We start from the raw sequence: 20,936 nt of genomic DNA on the forward strand, positions 1-20,936 counted from the left end.
TGAGGCAGAACAAATATCATACTAAGGAAGCCGTACCATCACTTGGGAGGCTGAATCCAGTCAAGCCCTGCCATAGAAATTGTTCACAGGATTTGAAGAAGCCGTACAGTATGGAAGCCGGCAAAAATTGTGAAAAGTAATTGCCATAACGATGTGACATTTATTCACAAAACGACAAAAAGGTGACAGTTATGCAGTCAGCTAGAAAGAGGGCTTGGAAGAGAAAGCTAGACGAAGACACTGCCATGAACAAAAACGCGAAGACACTACCATTTGGAATTCGTGTAGCAAGAGGGACTTATGCAAGGGCCAGTAGTGCAGGTGCAAGTAAGAAAAAAAAAGCAAACCAAGCCGCTGGGAGAACTTCCTACAGTACAAAACATCACATTCGAAGGGTTAAATGGTGCAGAGTGCCAGAAATGGTGGCAGGAGACTTCGGACAACCACCAGGTGAAGGCTAGTATCCGAAGAGCACAGGTGGAGTGGGTAGTGCAAATGCCAGTATTTTGCATCAGAGACTACAAAGGGTTTTTGCGCATTATGATTGAAACATATGACAGGTTCTCCAGAAGCAATACCTTTGAATATCTTGGTTGCAAATTAACAGTATCATTCAGACCGGCGGATTGTACACGGGTATTTGGCATACCGGGTCATGCTCATGGTGGGAGAAAAATAGAAAGCAAGCCGAAAAAGTTAAGCCGGGAAGTGAAGATGAAGAAGATACAGCTTGTGTGCGGAGACCTGTCGCAGGTAGAACAGGAGGCTCTTTCAAACACGTCCAAAGGTAGAGGACTAAAGAAATCTAATATCCAGGAGGGGCATTGGCATTGTTTAATGGACATTGTTAAAAGCCGTCTCACAAGTTTGAGCCGCGCTTCAGATATCTCTTTTCCCCACGTAGCCATGATGAATGGAATTTTGCACGGCAAAGTTTATCATTTGGAAGCACTATTGGCCGAGCGGATGTCAGAGTTTATGACATTACAGCACAAAACTTTCTATATGCCACATTATGCTATTGGTTTGTTTTTGGATGCAATGACGCGGATGATCTCGAATGATGTTTTGGAGGCAAAACCAGGACCACTCGTGCCTGGCGAACCCCCTATAATGCAGTGGAAGCACTTGGATACTCTCAGCACCAAAACCGTAGGACACAAGCAACCGAGGCCAGATAGTGGTGACACAGATAGCGGCAGAGAGGAGACATCTTCAAAGGAGAATGGGTTTGAAGAGGAAGAGGAGGATGACGAAGAGGTAGAAGTGATCACAACTATGCCCTTGAGATTTCCACGGCCTGTGCTTTCCACTATGACACACTTGGTCCCTGTAGGTATACATGGTATCCCAAGGTTTGGACAGATCAGATAGCCGGTAGTGATGATGCCAGTCTCAGCTACGACATAGCCCACTGTAGAGACACGAGCTGTAGCGGAGTCACATTCAGCACCGACGGAGATAGCACCTCTGGAGGCACCGATGGAGACGGCTCGTGAGACTCTACTAGACACAGGAGGGACTGTGGAACCTAACATGGAGATGGAGATAGACATAGAGATAGGGCTATTGGAGGTACCCGCAGGCCAGGAGTTGGGGGCATCAAGTGTCCTACTGGATGTAGTAGGATTTGATGCGGTGGTCACAGTAGACACGGCACTATTGGCATCACCTAAGCAGGACAGCGAGAGAGAGGACTGAACCCAAAGGGTGAGTGCTTTTCTGAGTACAAAGTTCCACCAAACTCTGGCACCTCAAGTGACATACTTGTCGACACCCACACAGGAAGCAGTTTTGGAGAACCCACTACAAGAGGTTGCGCAAGCACAGAATGAGGGAGTATTGCGTAGCGCTGTTGAGCGTATGGCGGATGCAGTAGAGAAGGCTATGGGTACACAGCAAGAACACCCATTAGCGCACGAGACAACGATGATAGAGGCAGTTTTTCTTGATGATGTCGCAGCTATAGCATCTCGGGCTCACCAAGTTATAGATTCGGCAAAGACGCAGGTGTTGGAGTCAGTAGGGAAGGAGCTAGAGGGAGTCATATCCTTCATACGGATGGGATGCCTAGCTACCTTTACAGTTTGTTTTTAGTAGAGGGGATGGCCCGATGTGGAGACCACGGAGATGCGGCAGGATTGGTCCATGACGAAGGAACTTGAGATGGAGAGTCGGATTAAGAGACAGATTCAGGAGATAGCGAAGTTACACAGGGAGACGTACTACACTCTTTGAAGGAGTCAGGCGGATCAAGTAGCAGCTGAGAGAGGTCGGGAGGAGTCAGCTGTCAAGTTAGCCTCGGAGAGGGTAGCCTGGGAATCGGAGAGGGAAGCCCTGTTAATGGAAAAAGAAAAGATGGCAGCAAAAAAGGAGAAGGAATTGGGAGAAGTCGAAGAGATGATGCAGTCAACTCTAGAGCTCCAGTTGGAAGCAGAAGCAGAGCTGAAGATCAAAAAAGAACAGGTCTACAAGCTAAGGGCAAAGGTGAATGAGTTGCGGACGTGGACGGCCACTACGCTTGGGACGCATCCCTCTGTCTAGTACTTATGCATTGATGTAATTTGTGAATGAAATTTTGTAACGGATTTTTGTTGTATTGTCGTCCGGAGACGACCTTTCTTTTGGGGGGGATGATGTTGTCGGTAAATGTATCATGTAGCTGACAGGTAGAGTAGTATCCGAACGGGCGCGTGACGCTTGAGTCACCCCTTCGGAAAGGTATATGTACACGTCCGAGATGGACTTTGGAATCATCGTGGTAATCATCATTGATCATTGTAGTCATTGTAATCGGATTGTAATTTGCAAGTGCATACATGAATAAAGTACCTGTTCTGAATTGAATAGTGTTATACATGTGTTGAACTTCTTACCCTATGCGGTAAACACTCGCCACCCTGGCCATTAGAATGGGAAAGAAAATATAGGGCCTAACCAATCATAAGATATCTTCATCTAGAAACATTGGATCGAGCTGTGAAGCTAGACATAGGATCTTCGTGTTGTCTAGATCAAACCATAAGGAACGCATAAGATAACGAGCCAACTGGAATGATTGCTACCTAGAACATAGGAAACTGCCCAACTTGAATAAATAACAAAAAAAAAAAGGAAAATATTTTTGGGTGATGCAAGATTGCCAACTATCCAAGATGCTACTGCATCAAGAGCTAAAGATTAGCTTGTACCCAAAATCAACTACAAAACAAAAGATTACCTTCTACAATAGAATTTGGAAAGAAATGAGTGAGCTTGAAGATCTATGATACAAAACTGTACAAGAGGCCTTGCTTATAAAGGCAAGGTGAAGGATGGGATTATACAAGATCGTGACAAGTGTCTTAATCCTACAACATGAGACAACTTATTATAACTACCTAGGATGCAAGTAGTTATAGTGTTCCATGGCGATGTGTCCCCCCCCCCCAAAAATAAATTGTCCCCTATAGGGGGCATTATTGAGAAATGGGGACTCGGGGGATACATCCTTCCACAGAACCACCACCTCTGTCGAGGATGTCACTAAGTCACTTGCGTCACTTGCATATGGCACACACCATTACATACTAATTGCAATCTTTAACTTCAGAAAAATAGTTTGTCCTTCAGGGCACTTCCAAAGATATTATGTTGTTTCAGATTTTGCCTTATGTTGTTGCAGATTTTACCTAATTTTCTTGGATTTGATCCTTCCTCACCCTCAGACATGTTCTTATTTAAATGAAAATCTTATGCATGTATCAACATTATTTATCATGCTGATGAGCTCTAGGGAGCAAAACACATATATAATTTTGTGCATTCACTAATTGTTTCTTTTATTTGATTGTGTTTATGTTTAAAGTACTTTTGTGCTTTTTTCATTATTTTTAGCTAACAGTGAAGTCCTTTTGTCCATTCAGATGCGTTGAATTAATTCTGCAATGCCTAAAATATTGAGTTGATGTCACGTGCGTCACTTGCATATGGCACACACCATTACATACTAATTGCAATCTTTAACTTCAGAAAAATAGTTTGTCCTTCGGAGCACTTCCAAAGATATTATGTTGTTGTAGATTTTGCCTAATGTTGTTGCAGATTTTACCTAATTTTCTGGGATTTGATCCTTCCTCACCCTCAGACATGTTCTTATTTAAATGAAAATCTTATGCGTGTATCAACATTATTTATCATGCTGATTAGCTCTAGGGAGCAAAACACATATATAATTTTGTGTATTCACTAATTGTTTCTTTTATTTGATTGTGTTTATGTTTAAAGTACTTTTGTGCTTTTTTCATTATTTTTAGCTAACAGTGAAGTCCTTTTGTCCATTCAGATGCACTGAATTAATTCTGCAATGCCTAAAATATTGAGTTGATGTCACTTGCGTCACTTGCATATGGCACACACCATTACATACTAATTACAATCTTTAACTTCAGAAAAATAGTTTGTCCTTCCGGGCACTTCCAAAGATATTATGTTGTTGTAGATTTTGCCTTATGCTGTTGCAGATTTTACCTAATTTTCTGGGATTTGATCCTTCCTCACCCTCAGACATGTTCTTATTTAAATGAAAATCTTATGCGCGTATCAACATAATTTATCATGCTGATGAGCTCTAGGGAGCAAAACACATATATAATTTTGTGTATTCACTAATTGTTTCTTTTATTTGCTTGTATTTATGTTTAAAGTACTTTTGTGCTTTTTCCATTATTTTTAGCTAACAGTGAAGTCCTTTTGTCCATTCAGATGCATTGAATTAATTCTGCAATGCCTAAAATATTGAGTTGTTTCTTAAACAGCAAATGAAATGACATCAAGAGTTCTGATAGCCTGAAGATAACTTCCACATCATTTCAAATTTCAATGATGGAAGTGCAAAACACACTGGAAAATGTTTAGCCATCAAAATAGAGACCGGTAATTTCTTTTAAGAACTCCTAAATTATTGTTATATTGAACTTTGCATTCAATAATAATACTTTCACCTTAAAGAGAAGGGCAACAAGAAATGCAACATAATACAATTTGCAAAATCAGCGAAGCAAAATACAATGCAGCTAGTTAAAATTCAATACAAACTAACCTATAGGATTCAGCATAGCACCAATTTGACCATCCCGATATTCATAAACTGCAAGTGCTATCGGCTGGGTCAATAGAGGCCTTACCTGCACACATATATTTATACTCAGTGCTTTCTCTAATTATTTTATCTTAATCTTTAGTTCTGTTATGAATTGCCTATAGAAACTAAATTTCACTGCACAGTAAATCTTGCAAGGAATAACAAGACCACTGCATGGACGTAACATAACCTTAAGTACGTAATTTTGTTATTCTTTTTCTCATTCTAATTCTTGAAATTTAGTTTCAGATCCTACGAAGAGCACCATCAAAACGAAGATAACTTTCTGGAAAAGATACTTACATCATCCATAAATTTTGTATGTTCTGTCGATGACCTTAAATTTACAATGTGCTGGAAACTCCTATAACGCTCCATAAAATGGTAAGTGGTATTGTTATATAAATCAGGGAAGCATCCAAATTGCTGAATACCGGAAGCCTTGTCTTTCTGAAACACACAATAGACAATAACAAAGGGAACTAAAATCAGCTCCAATTTTCAAGTCCAATTTGGATACTGCTTTACTTCAGTTAAAAAATCTCACATAGCAGGTCAACAGAAAATTAAAAAAATAGTCCACTACAACACAAAAGTGCTGATGAAACCCTAATATTTAGAAACAACTACCTGCTATTCCATAAAATAAAAAACGATCATGCTAATAGATGACAGATCTTGTTAATGTAGTTTGCCTTGTTCAAATCTAACTGGAACAAAAGTGTGTTATAATATGTCAAATCAAAAATTTGATGAAGTGAAACCGAAAAATGTAGAATTTTATAAAAAATTAATAAGCAAAAGAAGCAGTATGCGGCATGTCTATGAATTTCTTAAAGTCTACAATGATTGTATCAGCTATCATAACCATATATGTCCCTCCTGGCAGTCCTGTTGTTACATAATAAAAATGAAGTATGAGGATTTATAAGAACACTGATATATTTTTGAGCAAGAATAGGGAGAACCTAAAGAACATATCCCGAAGCATGCAGCATTTATGTCATGGATATTATGAAACTTGATAGTTTAATATTAAAAAATGGAGATGATGTCTCTAAATTAAACAAATGATAACTGAATACAAAAATAGAAACTATATAATAAAACTAAATTTCCTAAAGATGATCATTAGAAACATTACATAATTATTTTAATCGTAGAGAGGGGTTAAGTGTTGACCATTCCTCTCCAGAAAAAGTGTATCATATCAATCCACCTGAAAAAAATCATATCCATCTGAATTTGCAAATGTTCCCTGAGCAGCAAGTAGCTATTTACCCTTAATGAGATTTTTGTTCTTTAGCAGAAATGCAAACTGATCCTACCATATTGGCGGGAAAGCTTTTGCTTCTCATTTCGCTACTTTAAAAAAATATATATTCCAACAACATTCACCCATTCATGATGAAAATTTCCTTCAACTCTATAAAACGCGTTGTTTGCTTTTTCTTTTCCCAATAAGTCCATGTCCTTTTTTTAATAATAAAATCAAAAAATCTATAAAAATGAAGAAATTGGAAATTATTTCTAAATATACGCAGTGCTTGTAAGATTAATAACTAAACTTACAAAACTCCATTCAAAGGACTGGTGGAGCTATCCAATAAGGCTAGAAGAATAATGTCCAAATGGATTCCTCCTCTTTGCAATGTTTTAAAGCTTAATTATGGTGGTAAGGCAATCCACCTCTCTCTGGGGCAGGATGTCTAATTAAAAATAATGTTTACAAAATGATTTAGATGCAGCCAAAGCTTAGGCTTTGTTGCTGGGCCTTGAAGTAGCCTCCAAAAATGGCATTAAAGTCTTACATATCAAAGGGGGTTCAATAATTATGTTTAAGGTGATCAGAAACAATGACTCTAATAATTGGAAGATAGAAAACATTTTATGGCAAGTATGGTCCTTGTTGGATTCATTTAGTTCTTTTTCTACAATTCATGGTCGAGGGGGATTGGTGGGTCTACTAATTTCTGGGCTGATTATGCCATCAACACATGCAAAGAAATCATAATTAGAAATGATGATAATTATTGGCAGAGGCTGGAATCTAAATATGACATCATATGTGAGTAATAATGAGAGGCAGTTGGTGAATCATTTCATTTGAAGTGACATGCGTTAGGTGTCCCTGCCAGAGGAAAGCATTAAGCTGGCCTGTTACAGAAAGCTGTGGGCTGGGTTACGACTCGTTATTTTATTCTTTTACCACACTTTGAGCTGTGGTAGAAAGTTGATTCTAAATTTTGCCGTTACTGAGGTAAATAAGAAGCGACATTTTATGGCCCTATCTCAGAACAATGTTTGGCGAAAGAGTTTCTGATTCAGAATAGGATTGTGGCAAGTGCTCTCAAGGTCGTGGTTGGTTTTGTTTTCCTGATGGGGAAATCCATAGAAGGGCACTGGGACTTCTCAACATCTGCCACAAATCTTTTTGATTTTTTCAAAGACAAAGGAATTGTTAAGGTGGTGACACCACACTTTGTCCAAAAGGATTACAAAGGGTTAGACACTGCATTGAACACAACTTTACCTTTCCCTGGTTGCACTTTTCCAGGTATTGTATCCCAGAATTTTAACCATGCCTTTTAAACTTTTGAGTTCACCTATAGTCATGCTAGTGCTTCAATATATTTATAAAGATTTATTGTCATCTGGGTTGGATCAAGTCAAAAATCACTCTTGATTACTGATCTTGGTCGAGTAGGATATAAATTTGGTCATCTTGAAGTGTGGGGAAATTGTTGGGGTCGAGTCATTAAAGTTGTGTTTCAATTTAGTTGCAGATGCCCTGCTATATAGGTACGCAAAGTGTAAGAGCATAGATAGGTTCAAAACCTGTTTGACAGAATGCCAAAAGGATGTAGTCTCCTCAAATACAAAAATTGCAAAGATGTCTCATGCAGATATTGTCTAGGTGAGCAATAACATGTCTTAATCATTTAATGATATGGAGGCATAGTTTGGTCTGGTAATGAAAGATGGGGACTCTGCCAAGTGCTTCAAGTAGCAGAACTATCTAATGCATGCTTACATTTCAGAAACAGAACAGTGATAGCTTATATTCACACTTGTCCCAAGTCATATCAGTGGAATCTCTACACCATTGGCCATTGCAAAGGCAAGAGGATATTTGCTTCGATATCCAAGTAGAAAATAGTTTCTGTTGTATTTATAATACAAAGCTAATTTATATAAGCAATAGTAACTGTACCAATTATGCTTCTTGATACAGCTGCATACTGCATCAATCCAAGGGGGAAGGGATTTGTTAATATGATGACATTGGCAACCACAGTGGTTTGGAAAGATACATCTCTCTGGCAAGTTATCTTCTAATATTTTGTATGACAGATTGTGGGAAAGAAAAGGAAATATCTAGAGGGACTGCCATTATATAAGACTTCCAGTGATGGATATTGAACTGGTTTAGGTGGTATTAAAGCCTTGATTTAATTTGGGGCTGTATTATTTGGGGGATGATTTTTTAAGACTTCTGAGGTTCCATATAGAGGCCCTTTCGCTGTCTACAAATGATGCATTCATGATCAAGGGTTTAACAACCCATCCAGTCATGCAGCCAACAAAACACCAAACAAGAAAAACTACACATCTCCATGAAATCAAGTTGTATTATTTTGGGGGTAGTTTTTAAACCCCTTGGAAATTCCATATAGATGTTTTTCACCATCTACAATTGATGCAGTCATTGTAATGTCCCCGTTTTGTCTGGCATTGTTTTGCGTGCCAGATCAGTCTATCACGGACTCTCATAGAGGGGTGGTTGTGATGAGAGAGTCATTTTGGCGTTTATTTGGTGATTGGATGGCTCATTATGCTCTTGGAGATATTATTTTATTTATATTTTATCATCATTTTTATACGGGGCCTACATGTTATAATTCTAAGTTGAGTTGCACTTTTTTATAAAGTTATTTATTATAAAAGTGCATTATAATGAGATTTTATAATGGATGTTTCTAGAAGTTCTTAGTAACTTCTTAGAAAAGGATGCTTCTAGAAGTCCTTAGTAACTTCTTAGAAAAGTAAATAAATAGAGGGCTTGGCCTCACATTTGGACAAACGGGAATTGATGATTCTACTACCATTCTCTTTGAGCATTTGTGGCACCATCCAGGTCTGCAAATATTCAACATAATCCTTGAGAACGATACCTCTCAAGAGATTGCATAATTGAGGAAGTGAAATACCTTCTGAAAGGTTGCACTTTGGAAGTGGTATTCAGCCATTTCAAGTTGAGCTTAATTTGTATACTCAGACTACCCGAGGGTTTGAGTTTTTGGAAGCAGATCCGAAAAAGTACTCCGAAAAAGCAGTCCGAAAAAGCAGATCGAAAAAGCAAAGCGAAAAAGCAGATCCGAAAAAAGCAAGTGAAAAAGTAGATCAAAAAATGCAAAGCAGAAAGGCAGCATTGGAGAAAATTATTACAGCCATTTACAATCAGGTTCCTTTGGATATTGCATGCATTGTTCTTATCATTTAGATGCATATTAGAAGGTAAGGCTGTAGGTGAAAGTTGTAACAGATTTAAGCATTATTCTTGCGGATGTAAGCCAAGAGTCTTGGTCATTTCATACTAGCATTGTAGTTAATATTTTATGTGCAATAAAAGAGACATAATTTGCTGGTCTGATATAGTGTAATTGAATATGTATTTATCATTCATGATCAGCTTATTAGTTTGCATGCCAATTGTTTGACAAAATGTCAATTGGCTATAAGTTCTCTCTTTTGGCATAAATAATGTTATAATTCTGCATACCAAGTGTTTGTATTAATGCCACTTGGCTATAAGTGCATTAACGCCATCGTAGGTTGCATCTAAAGTGTTTGTCAAAATTACTAGTTGCTGTAGCTGCATATTGCAAGTAGTTTCAGTTACATATATGCATTGAATATTGTCAAAATAAGTTGCACATTCATGTTAGGTCATTGTTTAGTCAATTTAGAATCTTCTTGCAAGCATTCTTATTGATGCTAAGTGAAGCAAAGAGCCATAAAAGCAATCTGAAATTTTATATCAGTCATATGACCCCTTGTATGCAAAGTGTTTTCTTGAACCTTTATCAGCATTTCGGGATCAGATTTGAGCAGGGTCATTACAGTGGTATCAGAGCAGTTTCCTACTAGCCTGACTGGGTTATTTTAGAATGAATTCAATTATCAATATGGTGTTCAGGAGACAGGGATTTGGAAGAAAGAATGCACATTGCAAAGAAGAAATTAGATTGCCCATTTCGGCGAACAGAGGACCTTCTAAAAACTTTGGAGGAGTTGGAAATTTATTTAGGCAAGATTGATCAGTCAAAACCCGATGCTATGCAAACAATTTTATCTCCAACATTTGGTTCGTTGGTTAAGCCCCGCTTATTGAGACATCATGATGAGGTGATAAGACTTGGCTCTCTCTTGCATTAGTGAAATCATGAGGATAATAGTTGGCCTTAATTCTTATGACGATCAGATTATGAGAGAGATACTTCATGCCATGGTAAAAAGTTTCGAAACGTTGGACAACATCCGGAACCCTTATTTCACAAAAAGGGCAAGATTACTTGAAGTATTTGCAAGGTGTAGATTTGAAAACATTATGTTGGCAATAGGTTGTATCGGTGACATTCACAGGATGTTTAACACATTTTGGAATATTCTGGATGAGTTTCATCCCAGCAACGTATTAGCATTGATGTACTCCATCATGTTCACAATCTTGTTTGAGGAGGATGAAATTTCTAAACTTTTGGCAAAAGATTTATGGTGGGTTTGGACAAAAAAGAGGAATGCGTCACCTATGGCATGTACGTGGTTAAAGAGCTTGATTGATAGGCCTAGGGATCGAAGTACTTCTCCTATGACAGGCAGAAACTTGTATGAGGAGTTTAATAGACATGCTGATTCGATACAGGGAGACATTAGCACATCTTCAGGTAATGGTTTATCTGCATCATCTTCACAGGCAGAAGTGGTTCCAGATGTTGTGCAAGTTGAGACAATTGCATCAGAAGGTGATATCACAGGCACACTGGACTGCGTGATTGACCCAGATAGTGATTCCAGTACAGTTGGGCTGGATGAAGTTACAGCAGTTGAGGAAACTATCATGTTTGAGGATAGTACGGTTGATCAGAAAAAAAGCATTCAGGACTTTGCAGAAAATGAGTATCAAGCACAGGATGCTTCCTCGCATGAGATAGAGGCTAGTAGTTCTTTACGTGTTTTGGCAAGCCAGTTGAAGACGAAGAAAAAGGATATTGTCGCGGCTTTATCTCATCATGACAGGATGCGTGGATTGATCGAGAATCACATTTGGATGATTCAACTGCAGAAGAGACAGAAAGGAGTCACAGCAAGTTCTTCTTGTGATGACTTACAACAAATCAAGGAAGGCATGGAAGCAATGAAGGTAAGTTACATACACCTACTTTCAGATCGCGATCATCTCCTTAATCTTGTGGGGATCTATTCAGATGCATTGAAGAAGAAGGAAGAGGAGGTTGACTGATTTTCTCACGAGCTGGAGGATACTCGGAATTCCTTGATGTATACTCAGTTGGCTCTCCAGGATTCTGAGAGACATGTGAACGAGCTTCATCTCAAGGTGAGTTCAGTTCAAGAGTTAGCGCATATGGCAGGGACTTAGTTTTCTTTTATAGTCGGGTCACATGTTGATGATGATATGAGTATTTCTAGCATTCACACTCCGGATTCAAAGATTGTAGTAGGTACAATACACAGGTGCGTGAAGTCAATTGGTATTGTTCACATTACTCTGGTGAAGAGTTTACTTGAGTTGCTAGTTGATTTCCGTTCATGGATTAGTTGTTGGGATCCTTATCTTAGTACTTGGGAATATTTTGATCGGAAATGTCTATCATTTTTTGGTAATAGTATCTGTTGCACCATCATGGACTTGATTAGTAGTTTACCAGGTGTAGTTCTCATCCATGCTAGCAGCTTGTCTGATGCTGGAATTAGTTTTTATACACCTGTGTTGGGCATTGTTCATGTATCCGGTTGACCATTCTTGTTGGAATGGGTTGATGATCTCTCAGATATGACAGAGTTTATAGAAGAGTCCTAGGATCTGATTATTACAAATGACACCCAAGGGGATGTTGTGGACAGTGTCAAGGACTTGGTCTCTTCAGCGGGTTCCTTTGATATGGAGGTTTATGTTGATGCTTTAGTCACTCCGTTTGATGATACCAGTTCAGTAGTTGGTTTGCAGAATTTGGATGGCAGTATTACAGATGATAGCTATTTTGAGGTTACTCCTTTGGACAGTGTACCAGGGGTAGAGTATAGGAGTTTGACCAGCCAGCACAATCATGTGTCTAGTCAGCTGAGAGTTAGTGAGTGAGACATTGCTATCACTTGCAAGCATTTTGATGCTGCTCGTCAGTTGTTAGCAGTTTACGGATGGGGTTCTCCTACTAGTGATGAGCAGGGAGGCAATTATCTTTCCTTGATAGAGATCCACTCTTTATGGGAGGCTATTTGGATTCTGAGACAGAATTATATGCAGTTGGTAGCCGACAAAGATTATCTTATGGAGTGGGGAAGTATAGCATATGACGTATTATTGGTCAAGGAAGATGAGGTGAGTGAGCTTACTCAACAGCTCGAGGTGACTTCTGAGTTCCTTGAGAGTACACAGTTGGCTTTCGAGGAGTCACATTTTCATTTGGCTAAGGTGACCATGGAGTTAGAGCGACTTCAGTCTTTACTAGATTCTGTACAATCACAGGTCGCGGTGTTTGGTGATCCGAGGATGTCCATGGTCAAGGTTGATAGAGGCAGTGGAGATGAGGATATATCTGTCCTCGATACTAGTATTGGCATGTTTGGTTCGTTTCCACTGGAGGCAGGTTTAGTTGAATTGGGTGCTGCAGCTGAGCATGGTGGTATGTTTGACTTGGTGATGGTCTCTACTATGGATGGCAAGGAGACTAGTGATGTTGTATCAGAGATCATGTGTGATGTTGGTGAGCCGGTAGTTGGCATGGTTCTTGCTAGTGACACTACTCCCTTGGCAATATCTTCGAAAGTAGTAGTTAGTTCCGGTTTGGTTAGTGATCAGTTGCAGTGGGTTGCATCACCTGTGCATGGCGAGTTGTCGACTAAGGCTGGTTCTTTTAATCAGCATTACATTGCAAGGTATGTTCATCAGTTTGCATTGGATCCAAGTGTTGAGGACTTGATGGCCGTTAGATTTGGTTTGGGTTCTAGTTCTTGCTATCTATCATGTGATGACTATTTGCCATTAGCGATGCATGGGAGTTATGGTCATGAGACAGTGACCGGTGATTTGCAGAGTTGTGCTGATTGTAGTAGGTGTACAGTGTGTGGATTCTCTGTATTTGGTGCAGTTTCATGCAGGAGTGGTCACCATTGTAGCAGAGTTGGAGTGTGCATTCCGCATAACACAGTGGGTTGTGTGGATGGTGTTGGCAGTTTGTGTTGCTCACTCTACTTGGGTTTTGATGTTTTGAGAGTTTGTGTCTCGTGGGTTTTTGACTGTGGCAGTAGTGGATTTGGAGTTCAGTTGCGCAGTGGTTCATAATTCATTCATGGATTCCTCTTGGTTATATTTCAGAGGTTGTCACTGGAGCCTACGTTGACTGACAGTAGTATGGTTCAGACTACATTTGGGATCCAGGTGGATTGACTGGTTTGTTGTTCGGCCATTGGTTGGGGACAATCAATTTCAGGAAGGGCGGACTATAATGTCCCCGTTTTGGCTGGCATCATTTTGCATTCCGGATCAATCTATCACGGACTCGCATAGATGGGTGGTTGTGATGAGAGAGTCATTTTGGCGTTTATTTGGTGATTGGATGGCTCATTATGCTCTTGGAGATATTATTTTATTTATATTTTATCATCATTTTTATACGAGGCCTACATGTTATAATTCTAAGTTGAGTTGCACTTTTTTATAAAGTTATTTATTATAAAAGTGCATTATAATGAGATTTTATAATGGATGTTTCTAGAAGTTCTTAGTAACTTCTTAGAAAAGGATGCTTCTAGAAGTCCTTAGTAACTTCTTAGAAAAGTAAATAAATAGAGGTGGGCTTGACCTCTCATTTGGATAGATGGGAATTGATGATTCTACTACCATTCTCTTTGAGCATTTGTGGCACCATCTAAGTCTGCAAATATTTAGCATAATCCTTGAGAACGATACCTCTCAAGAGATTGCATAACTGAGGAAGTGAAAAACCTTCTGAAGGGTTGCACTTTGGAAGTGGTATTCAGCCATTTCAAGTTGAGCTTAATTTGTATACTTAGACTACCTGAGGGTTTGAGTTTTTGGAAGCAGATCCGAAAAAACAGTCCAAAAAAGCCAACAGATTGAAAAAGCAAAGCGAAAAAATAGATCCGAAAAAAGCAAGTGAAAAAGTAGATCAAAAAAAGCAAAGCAGAAAGGTAGCATTGGAAAAAATTATTACAGCCATCTACAATCAGGTTCTTTTGGCTATTACATGCATTGTTCTTATCATTTAGATGCATATTAGAAGGTAAGGCTGTAGGTGAAAGTTGTAACAGATTTAAGCATTATTCTTGCGGATGTAAGCCAAGAGTCTTGGCCATTTCATACTAGCATTGTAGTTAACATTTTATGTGCAATAAAGGAGACATAATTTGCTGGTTTGATATAGTGTAATTGAATATGTATTTATCATTTATGATCAGCTTATTAGTTTGCATGCCAATTGTTTGACAAAATGTTAGTTGGCTGTAGGTTCTCTTTTTTGGCATAAATAATGTTATAATTTTGCATACCAAGTGTTTGTATTAGTGCCACTTGTCTGTAAGTGCATTAACGCCATCACAGGTTGCATCCCAAGTGTTTGTCAAAATTACTAGTTGCTGTAGCTGCATATTGCAAGTAGTTTCAGTCACATATATACATTGAATATTGTCAAAATAGGTTGCACATTCATGTTAGGTCATTGTTTAGTCAATTCAAAATCTTCTTGCAAGCATTCTTATTGATGCTAAGTGAAGGAAACAGCCATAAAAGCAAACTGAAATTTTATATCAGTCATATGACCCTTGTATGCAAAGTGTATTCTTGAACCTTTATCAGCATTTTGGGATCAGATTTGAGCAAGGTCATTACAGTCATGACCAAGGGATCTTATCCAACTGTCCAATCACGCAGCCAACACAACACCAAAAAAACAAAATGGCATACCCCTGCCTGAGATCAGGGCATTAAAAAACAAATCACAACATTTAATAATAAAGTGTGAGCAATTCAATAGATGAAAGAGAGGGGCAGACTCAAAAATAAAATTATTTAATATTGGCTGTGATTAATTAAAGGGGGGCGTCTTATGCATAAAATCCTGATTAAGGGGCCAGTGGATAGAGGGAATGTATAAATAACATCCAAATGTTATTGATTTCTTTAAGAGCACTGACTGAGGCTTGTTAAGATGCCACTTAGCTTTGAAAGGGTGTGACTCTTGCCAAGGGAAAGGGTTGTTATGAAGAGTTATGAATCTCTCCAAATGAGAGATATAAGAGGAAGAACAATTCATCCAAGAAGGGCATGAAATTTGCAAGAAAGAGATAAGAAAATCAGTAATCTGAAATGAGCAGGACCAAAACTAAGATATATCTTGTTAAAAGACATTTCGTTTGGTAAACTTATACTGTTAACTATATTGCATTTCTTATTTTTAGTTGGAATTGTGATTTTAGAGGAAAATATAATAATAACCCAAAGGGGACATTACACAAAACTACACCTCCCTAAATTGATTCAAATAATGAATGTACAATATCCGCCATCCCAAAAGGATTAAATGTTGTATTTATGAAACAATATATGCTTCAGAGAGTATCCTACATTACACACACTCACATGAAAATATTGTTGCAGCTGTTAGTGTTACAAAGACAATTCCTCATGGTTGTTCCTCTTGAACATCCTTTGTCCATCATGGACTTAGCCCCTTAAACTTGTGCCTTTGCTTTTACTAGGCATTTTGCCCTTTACACCCATCATATGACAAACTTTAAATAGTTCATAAACCCCACACAGTCCTTCAAACTCTTCATTGAAACTGAAAGTCTCTGATGATGATTTTTTTGCATGAAAACAGATATATTTTTAGGAAAAGTCCATCAGTAATCACTATCCTTCCCAAACCATGGAACCCCTTGATCCTATTCTCTTTCGGAAAATTTAGAGTTCAAAACTTATGTTTCAATAAACTCAACTGTACATGAACTTGTCTATTGCTGTTCATAATAACTTCCAAAGCACATTGACATTTTGACAAGTTTGTAACCATAGAACTTACTGCTGAAAAGCTATTTTTGAACCATTTCACCATTTCAATGAATCGTGGAACCCATGAACCAACTTTCATGTAATCTTTGTCAAAAAATTGGTGATTTAATGAACTTTTAAATTGCATATGAAAATCTTAAGAAACTCCTTTGAAAAGAGACTAACTTCTTATTTACCCTGCAACAAGGTGATCATTGAACTTGACTAAAATTGAACTTGGAAATGCCCCTTAGAGTAAAAGTAAACTAATAGAAACAAAAGTAAACCCAAACTAAAACAAAACCTGAATGTTTTGGTTTCTGTTGACCCCTTGTGCACTCAGATGCTCTTAATTCAACAGTTCTTGTACAAACCAGGGAATTACAGGTTCATCTCAACATGTCTTTACAGTACGTCTCTTGGATAAAGATAGCTTCAATGAAAAGCCATGCAAAGTCTATTAAGTAGATTTCTTACAACACGGTTCCTAGTGTCATGCCTTACTACCATAAGTAAGATGTGTGTAGAAATCATTTTCTGCAAGTATGGAATTCACTTGTAATGCCCCTTCTTGTAGATGCCCAAGTTTTTTTTCCCTAAGTCGCAATTTCCAAGTAGAACAAGAAGTAAAATAGAACTAGTAACATTATGTAAATGGTTGAGATCCTGCAATATATTTGGAAATCATTGAAACATAATCCACAAAATAGATCCTCCTTGTTACAGATATTAAAACACAGATTATTGCAACTAGGGTTAGAATATTATATTAATCACAAGATATATTCAGTTAATTGATGGAGTCCAACCATAGGAGAACTACCATTAGGGGTATACTAGAGAGCATTAACAAATCCTCTACCTTAGGCCCAAGGGACGATTATTATCCTTATTGGCCTCAAGTGGCTCTTGCCATCCAGACCATAATCCATTAACCCTCTACACTAGACCCAAGGGCCAATTATTTCTTGGCATAGCTAATGCAGATTGTGTTGAAGAGATGTTTGAGTGATGCTTGATGTCAACTTGAAGGTTGTATGTTGACTTTCTACCAGGAGCATTGGACTAGTGTGTGCAGAGTGGAAATCAACTTGAAAAGTAGTTGTGCAGTAGAAACAAAGGTGTGCGGTAGCTATGGCTGACTAAGGGATGTCTCATGATGCATTTCCTACCATCGTGCAAGCTAAAAACATGTTGGTCAAAAAGTTATGACCGATTTAAGTGTGACAGAGCAAACGGGTTGAACAGTTAGTGTTAGACAGTGAATGATTTGATTGGTCTATTTAATCTATGATGATCCAAATGTTGTAATTCAGGACTTACGATCTATACTCAGTTATGTGGTCATTGTTACAATAACTCATGATTTGGATTACAGGAAGACATGTTTTGGATCGATTGAAGTATGTTCAAGAGAAAGTGCAAGAATGCTTGGAACATTTTATGTTTGACCCTAGACCGATAATGATTGGGTTGACTCTGGTGGATCTTTCACAACATAAAGTTGGGTGATGATGTGGCAACAATGTGGCATAAATGGATTATGATGAATTGGTCATACATTGGTTGGGATCGAACTTCTTGAAGTTATGCATGTTCATTGGAAAAAGTGCAAAAAGCCAGATGTTCTTTGTTGAATCAATGTACAGTTCAAAGTAGTGATCATGCGGATATGGACAAGGTCAGATGAGGGCTTGGTAATACGTTTTGGCAAGCTTGAGGTGAGATTCGAGTGTAAAACATTTTGGTTAAACAATGGCCACCGTAAAGATTGAAGTTTGTACTTATATGACAAAATGTTTAAGTAATAAGTGTGTAGATTGTGAATGGTGTGTGTGGTCAAGCTAGTAGTTGAAATCCTACAATCTAAAGAAGATGTTGAGTTCAATTGGATCTATCCAAGCGATTGAGAAGTGCTATACCCAAATCACTTTCGTTGTTGAATCCTAATAGGTTCTCAAGTCTAAATTCATTAACCAGGTCACTCTTAACAAGGTGAGTAGGATCCTAATAGGTTTGAAGATTAATTCCCTTAACTAGGTAGCTCATTAGCTCGAGTTAGAAATCCTCCAACGAGGGTACTCCTAACAGATCTGTAATCCATTATCTAGTGAGAGACCCCTAATCCATTAACCCTTTACACTAGACCCAAGAGCTAATTATTATCCCTCTTGGCCTCATGTGGCTCTTGCCATCCAGATGGTAGGAGTGTATCTAGTGAGAGATCCATAATGTAGTAACCCTCTATACTAGACCCAAGAGCTAATTACTATCCCTCTCGGCCTCATGTGGCTCTTGCCATCCATATGAGGGGTGTAGCTAGTGAGGATATTACGAAGTAATTGGAAAACATTTTCTTGTTATTAACAATGATCAAGAGATCAATTTATACAAGAGACTGAACGATGCTTCCTTAAGAAACAATCGTAAAGAATAAAAACATTCTATTCCAGAATCAAAAAACTAAATATTAGAAACATTCTAATATTTACAGAAGATTACGATAGATAACTATTAGATATTAAATAGAGATAATAGAAACTATCTATTATCGTAATACCCTCCCTTAATGGTTAATCTATCCAAAGCACAAAGCTGTCAAAAAGCATAAAAGGCAGATTTTGTTTGTCCAACGTGCTCTGCACTATTCGTTGTGGGCTATGAACTAGATTACTTAGATAGGGCAGCTAAGCGCTTCCGACATTCAACCTTCATGTGCCCAAACTTGTGGCAATAGTTGCATTGACTGTTTTTCTTCCGCAAGCCTTCTGAATTTGGAGTAGAGGATTTCTGCTGAGAAGACTATTGAAACTGCCCTATATCCTTCTAAAAGGATTTAGCAACAAAGGCTTCCTCTGTGGAGGTGGAGCTGGAACTACTACGAAATTGTTGTTTCCACCGATCTTGCTAAAGCAGAAATGTGCTGAGATCGGCAAACTTTAGATCACCACTAGAAGATGTGATGTTGAGAGTCTCGATAAAATGCTCATAGGACTTTGTTAAACTCCAGGGAGTGATAACCATAATGTCCTCTTCCTCCATCTTGTGACCGACGGCAAGCAACTGATCACGGATTTCCTGAATCCTATTTAGATGAGCTTGGAGCGAGGTTCGCTCATCCATGATAACAGAAAACAATGTTCTTTAAGAAGAAAGCTCTGCTTTTGTCAGAAGTCTCATGAAGACCTTTGAGATGTGCCCATATCTCGACAGTTGCCTTGCCGGATGGAATCTGAGAGAGCTGATCATCACCCACGAATAATTTGAAAAGCATCACCGCCTCTTGATTATTCAAATCTTATGTATCCTGATCAATACTAGGGGCAGTCGGACATTGTGTAACACCCAGAACAATCTGATTGGTATTTCGATATTCAAAAATTGCTTCCAAGTGCAATAATTCCAACCATTGAATTTTGAATTGCTCTCAAGCAAAACATTTGTCAAAGATGCCATAGCACATTTTCCAATGAAAAAGCATGAGTCTGTGAAGGCACGTTCTTCGAGGCAAAAAATGGAAGACCCATAAAATTTGAAGGATGACACAGAAGAGAGCTCGAAAAACCTAGAAAGAATATGTTGGTTTCTAAATCTTGTTGGCTCAAAAATCGAGGCTCCCAGAAAAATCTGACGACAACCCAATTGAGCTCTCAAAAAACCCACCATTAGTGTAATTTTTTTGATCAAGTACAGAAACTTAGGGTTTTGAACAAAAATGGTCGTGCTACAAAAAACCACAAAAAATGGCAAAAACGTACAGAAACATAGATGGCAGTTGCAGCAAAATGGCCATAAGAAGCTGATATCATAGAAAAAAATTTCAAGGTCAAAAACTAGGGTTTCAAGCAAAAAAGCAGGTTGATGGCCATGGAGGTCGAATATGTAGAAAAAATGGCAAATTTGGACAGAAATGGATTGCAGGACCGAATCAGAGTCGGCGGATTCAGATCTCTCAGAACAAAAATCCTAGTCAGATTATAGAGAGAGTTGGAAGCAAATATGCATGTAAATAATTTTGAAAATAGAGGCAAATAATTTCAACCAAGAAACTATAATTACTTTCGAAAAAATTTAGAATATTGACTTTGATACCATATTACGAAGTAATTGGAAAATATTTGCTTGTTATAACAATGATCAAGAGATCAACTTATACAAGAGACTGAACAATGTTTCCTTAAGAAACAATCGTAAAAAATAGAAACATTCTATTCTAGAAACAGAAAACTAAATATTAGAAACATTCTAATATTTATAAACAATTACAATAGATAACCATTAGATACTAAATAGAGATAATAAAAACTATCTAGTATCGTAATAGAGGAGTCCTTGTCATGCCCAAAATACGGGGGCAAAAATACATGCAATTTTTTTTTTTTTTTAATTTGATTAAATCCACTAAGTTTAATATGTTTGTTTCGCAAGTGAAAGTATAAGTACATTGTATGACAGATGTGGTTTCTCCTAACAATGTCCTAACATTTCCATTAAAGTTTATAA

At 38.1% G+C, this 20,936-nt stretch overlaps 1 protein-coding gene across 1 annotated transcript in view; it reads right to left on the reverse strand.

The window, feature by feature from the left end:
- LOC149577063 (uncharacterized) overlaps positions 1–20,936 on the reverse strand; it is a 75,938-nt gene that overhangs the window by 18,302 nt on the left and 36,700 nt on the right. The window contains exons 2-3 of the mRNA XM_089821880.1: positions 5,426–5,572; positions 5,081–5,165 (exon numbers count right to left, since the gene is read on the reverse strand). Of these exons, the coding sequence (XP_089678006.1) occupies positions 5,081–5,165; positions 5,426–5,572 (232 nt within the window). The remainder of the gene's footprint in view (positions 1–5,080; positions 5,166–5,425; positions 5,573–20,936) is intronic.

Source organism: Cupressus sempervirens, chromosome 1, assembly GCF_028749045.1.
Source record: "Cupressus sempervirens isolate cs-2001-9-10 chromosome 1, ASM2874904v1, whole genome shotgun sequence".
Classification (NCBI taxonomy): domain Eukaryota; kingdom Viridiplantae; phylum Streptophyta; class Pinopsida; order Cupressales; family Cupressaceae; genus Cupressus; species Cupressus sempervirens.